The sequence below is a fragment of the Amblyomma maculatum genome, chromosome 3 (genome assembly GCF_055883805.1).
Source record: "Amblyomma maculatum isolate TAMU_Amacu chromosome 3, ASM5588380v1, whole genome shotgun sequence".
NCBI lineage: Eukaryota > Metazoa > Arthropoda > Arachnida > Ixodida > Ixodidae > Amblyomma > Amblyomma maculatum.
In genome coordinates, this window is record NC_139346.1 from 31,301,482 (window position 1) to 31,306,191 (window position 4,710).

General features: G+C 56.0%; 1 protein-coding gene across 1 annotated transcript; it reads right to left on the reverse strand.

The window, feature by feature from the left end:
• Window positions 1-1,574: 1,574 nt before the first annotated feature.
• LOC146194450 (uncharacterized) lies at window positions 1,575-4,494 on the reverse strand. The gene has a single exon (XM_084597414.1). It carries the CDS (start codon window positions 4,455-4,457, stop codon window positions 3,171-3,173), a length of 1,287 nt encoding a protein of 428 aa, XP_084453540.1. The 5' UTR covers window positions 4,458-4,494; the 3' UTR covers window positions 1,575-3,170.
• Window positions 4,495-4,710: the final 216 nt, after the last annotated feature.

The following is a 4,710-nucleotide window of genomic DNA, read 5'->3' on the forward strand; positions in this document are numbered from 1 at the left end:
AAAGCCCGACGTGCCGTGCTTAACCAGTAGACGAGTAGTGAGCGTCCTGGGTAAGACTCCGTTGTGAGAAGGGAACCCACTAACCTCACTGCCAGCACCCGCGACACAGTAGGGATGCACGGCAATCCAAGGCCTCCCCTGTTTGTCGGCAGTGTTAACAAGTGACGGGCAACCAACGCAGTCCGGCCGTCCCACACAAAGGCGCCTACAAGAGACGCGAGGCGGCCCGCTGTACGGCGCGGAATTATTGCAACGCGTGCCACATAAAAAGCGAAAGCGCACACACGAGTTTTCACAACCGTGGCTTTTGCCCTTAGTGAGAGGCTGAAAAGTGCGGCCTCCGAAAGAGCGCGTGTTGCTCGCAACACAACCTCTTCCCAAGTACGGGAAGAAACTCCACTTGTTTCGAACAATATCCCCAACACACGGACTGCGGCCACAAAGTTCACCGCCACAGGCAGTGGATCTCTGAAAGACCCAAAGCGCAGCGCCTGGCTTTTACTAGGGTTGAGCTGTGCACCTGACAGAAGAGCGTATTGGTCAAAGGTGGATAGGAAGACTCGGAAGCTCTCGCTGTCCCGAACAAAAACACAGATATCATCCGCATACGCTGAAACCACTAGCGTTTCCTGTCCTACCATTGGGAAGCCCCGAATTCGTTTGTCGGCGACTACTTTACGCAGAAAAGGATCCAGAGCAAGCACGAAAAGGGCCGGTGAGAGCGGGCACCCTTGTCTTACCCCTCGTGTTACCGCAAAACTGCCTGCGATGGTGCCATTGAGGACGAGTTGGCTGGTTAAACCATTATATAGTGATCTTATGAGTCGTACAAATTCAGTCGATAAGCCAAAGCAACTAAGCACATTAAAGAGATAGCTGTGATCTACGTTATCAAAAGCCTTCGCCTGGTCTAAAGCAACGAATATACCACTGACATTTTTGGCATTTGCGTAAGCGAATACATCTCTCGTTAACGTAAGGGAGGCAAACACCGACCTACCAGGTACCGCGCAGGACTGGTAAGGGCTTACCAGGTCCTCTAAGTAGGCTCGCAGCCTTCTGACAAGTAGAGTGGCAATCAGTTTATAATCAGTGTTCAGGAGGGTAACTGGTCGCCAAGACGCTGGGCTTGATGGTGTGAAGCCGTCCTTTAGGAGCAAGATGATGCGCCCAGCGTTAAACGAGGGTGGTTTCGTGCCATTTGAAAGAAAACCGTTTACAAGCTTAAGAAGCAAACCTCCGATGATGTCGAAAAAGGTGGTGTAAAAACCTGCCACTATCCCATCTGGACCAGGCGCAGTTGACTGATTCATGGCCTATAAAGCGTCGCGCACCTCCTCCATAGTAGCTGGAGATGTAAGTGCCACGCGTGCCTCTTCAGGAACCTGAGGGAGGGGCCCGCAGAAGGAGCTGACAGCTTCTTCATAGCCTTCGCGTTGGTCGACGCCCTGGGAAGAAAACAGGGCAGCAAAATGGCTGCAAAAGATGCGCTGGATATCGGCTTCATCTGAAGAGGGAGTACCATCTTCCAAGATTACTTCATCCACTTGCGGTGGCCGAACTTTTGACTGACCTTGCGAGCGCGCGTAACCAATGTCAGCTGTGTCAACAAGGGGAATGCGTGAACCTGCTGCCATACGTGATGAGCGGGAGCTGTTCTCAAGGATGCGATGATACCGAGTGCGCAGTGTATCAAGATACTCTCTCATTGCGAAAGTTAACTCGCCGCCATCGCGTACAATCCGCATACGTCTGAGGACGTCATTGAGCGCCGTAGTAACACGGACGCGCCGCGCTTTCCCCGTGAGCACGAGAATGTCTCGCCATCGTGACTTGAGGGTATCCCAGCCTGTGGGAGTCCAGTCAGTCACATCCGCTACCAATGCCCGCAGTTCCGCGCGAATCGTAGTAATGCACTCATCATCATGCAGTATGGATGCGTCCATTCGCCACATTAGTGGGCTGTTGGAGCGTCCAGGCGCCCCCTGTAGAGTGACCATTACTGGGAGATGGTCGCTAATATTTCCGACCGCTGCAGGAAAGGGCAGCACCTCACACTCAAGCAAATTGGCCAGCAGGGTAGAGGGGACGTAAACTCGGTCTAGCCGGCTAGCACTCCGACCCCTAGTGCGCGTTGCCACAAAATTGTCCCCATGTAGTGCGACCCATGTGTCCTGAAGGCACAGGGAGCGGACAAGCTTCCCCAGTTCTTTTGCATGACAATGTGACGCGCCCTGTCCGGGCCCCCTGATGTCGCGCCATGAGTCCAAAACACAGTTAAAGTCTCCAAGCAGGACGTGTGGAACATCATCCAAAAAATGTGGCGCAATGGATTTGAAGAACTCGTTCGTCAAACTACGCGTGACCGGCGCGTAAACGTTGACGAAACGAGTCCTCCGGCCGTCCAAAAAAACGTCCACCGCAATCAAGCGACCGTCGAGACCGAATGTGCAGTGAGCACTCGATCTGAATGCAGGGTTAAGAAAAACGACACCCACGCCGCAAAACCGCGAGTCCGTCAGAGAAAAAAAGGCATCAACATTAAAATAAGAACGAAAGGAAATGACATCTGCAGGTGTACGAAAATTGCATTCCTGCAAGAACAAAGCATCAACTTGATACAAACGTGCGAGGTGTAGCACTTGCCGCTGCTTATCGGGATTACGGAATCCTTGCACGTTAAAAGTAAGAAAGCGAAACCTAGCCATCATAACAAATGAGTGAATGAAACCAAAACAGCAAAGAAACGCAGCTGGAGAACAAACAAAACGGCGAAGGACTCACGATATAGTTCTGCGGACCAAGTTTGCGAGTGCACCCTGCGTCGGCGCCATGGAAAGGCATGACGGTGTCCGACAGGTCCCCGCTGAGGTTCCGGCTGTTAGCTCGACGACGACGCGGCAGCGACGATACACGGACCATGGGCGGCGAAAACGTCCAGTCAGAACGAGTGGCTATGGAAAAAAGCACACAGTCACACTCGAACCCACACACACTGCACCGCACGCACCGTCCATCGTTCACCACCGGCGCCGGCGAAGCCGTAGTCCCGATAAGATAGCAGTGGCTGGGGTGGAGCGCCAAGGTTGCGGCGCTTCGGCCACCGCAAAGCGGGAAAGGATGAGGTTGGCCGTCACGGCCTGTCACCTTGAAGAGTGGCGCCATAGCACTCACGTCTCGGAAAACGAGACGTCCATCGGTGCGTCGTTCTCAGCGGTCTTCGGCTTCTTTTTTGGGGCCGAGGGCGTCGTCACGCTTGCTCCACCATCCGATGCCGAGTGCTGGCGCTTTGTTTCGTCAGCGCCATCCAAAAGTAATGTTTTCCGCACACTTGTGCGTTGGGTCTTGGGAGCACTTGCGCCCAACTCGCGCAACGACCCGGGCAGGAGACTAGGTGTTCTGGGAAGCTGAGGTTCATGGCTGTAGTCTTCCGACTGGGCATGCACGGTAGCTCCAGGGGAGGGGAAAGCCGCCGACTCCGAACAGGCCTCGGGCAGAGCGCTCTCCTTCGTAATGGGTGCGTTCAGAGCCGCACCCTCGTATGTCGGTGTGGCGGGAAGGTACGACGCGTCCGAGTCAGTCACTGACGAGAAGGACGCACGCGACGACTCGTCGTCGGACGTAACTTCCGAGCTCCTGACGTCGGATTCCGGCGACTGGGCGGCGGTGGACGCCCTGTCCAGTTCGCCCTCAGAATGTGTAGTGGGGGTTCTACTTGACACTACCGAGGGCTCATTGAGGACTGTCACGGCGGCGTTTCCACCTTGGTGCGACATGGTATCAGGCGTAGCAGCGGCCGCATACGAGCGCGGCATCACGCAGTCCTTGGTCACGTGGTTACCGCCGCACCGTTTACACGCTGCTTGGCACGCCTCTGTCTCGTGGCCGTACGTGGAGCAGCGGCCACAACGTGCCGCGGTGCAGGAAGCACCAAAATGGCCCTCTGCGCCGCACTTGGAGCACACTCGCTTCATCCCACGATACTCCAGCATCGCACGGTGCCCAGCGACAGTGATGAAGTTGGGTGGTGCCCGGAGCATGTCTAGCTTCACCAGCCTCGCTCCGGTACGCACATGACTCTTTCCCTTGAAAACCGGCTCGGTCACAGCGCGGACCTTGCCGTACGGACTTAGAGCGGCGGCGAGGGAGTCGTCGCTCACTGACGGGGGTAGACGGAACACCGTCACGTAAACCACTGGAGCAGCCATTTGCGCCAGTGGTACTTGCTTTCCAGCGACGAGGATTGCGCCCGCCGCTACCATCTTAGTTGCTTGAGCCATCGACGAGACGGCAGCAAGGAACTTTGTTCCGCCGAGGTGCTGCAGGTACTGCAGACCCCCGACACCGACGACCGCCTCGAGTGCATCAATTAGGTCGTCCGCCGGAGCAGGCTCCGGTAGGGTGAACTGAAAGCATTGCGCTTTCGTAGGTCGCTGGACTGGAGGCGGCAGGTCCATGGCTGCCCTAGCCCCGGACACCACAGCTGGAAGCGTGGCGCCTAGGCCCTGTACCTGGCAGCGGGGACTCCGAGGACGAGTTGGATCCGGGGGCCGCCGGAGTAGGCGTCACTGAAGGCAGTTCGACGACGGCGATAGCAACGTGCTGGTCGATCGTCGAACAAAGTATGCCCGTCACACTCGTCAACACTCAATTTAAAGGCTGCACAGAACAATCTAGATAACGTCGCAAACAGCTACCAGCACGGGCTGG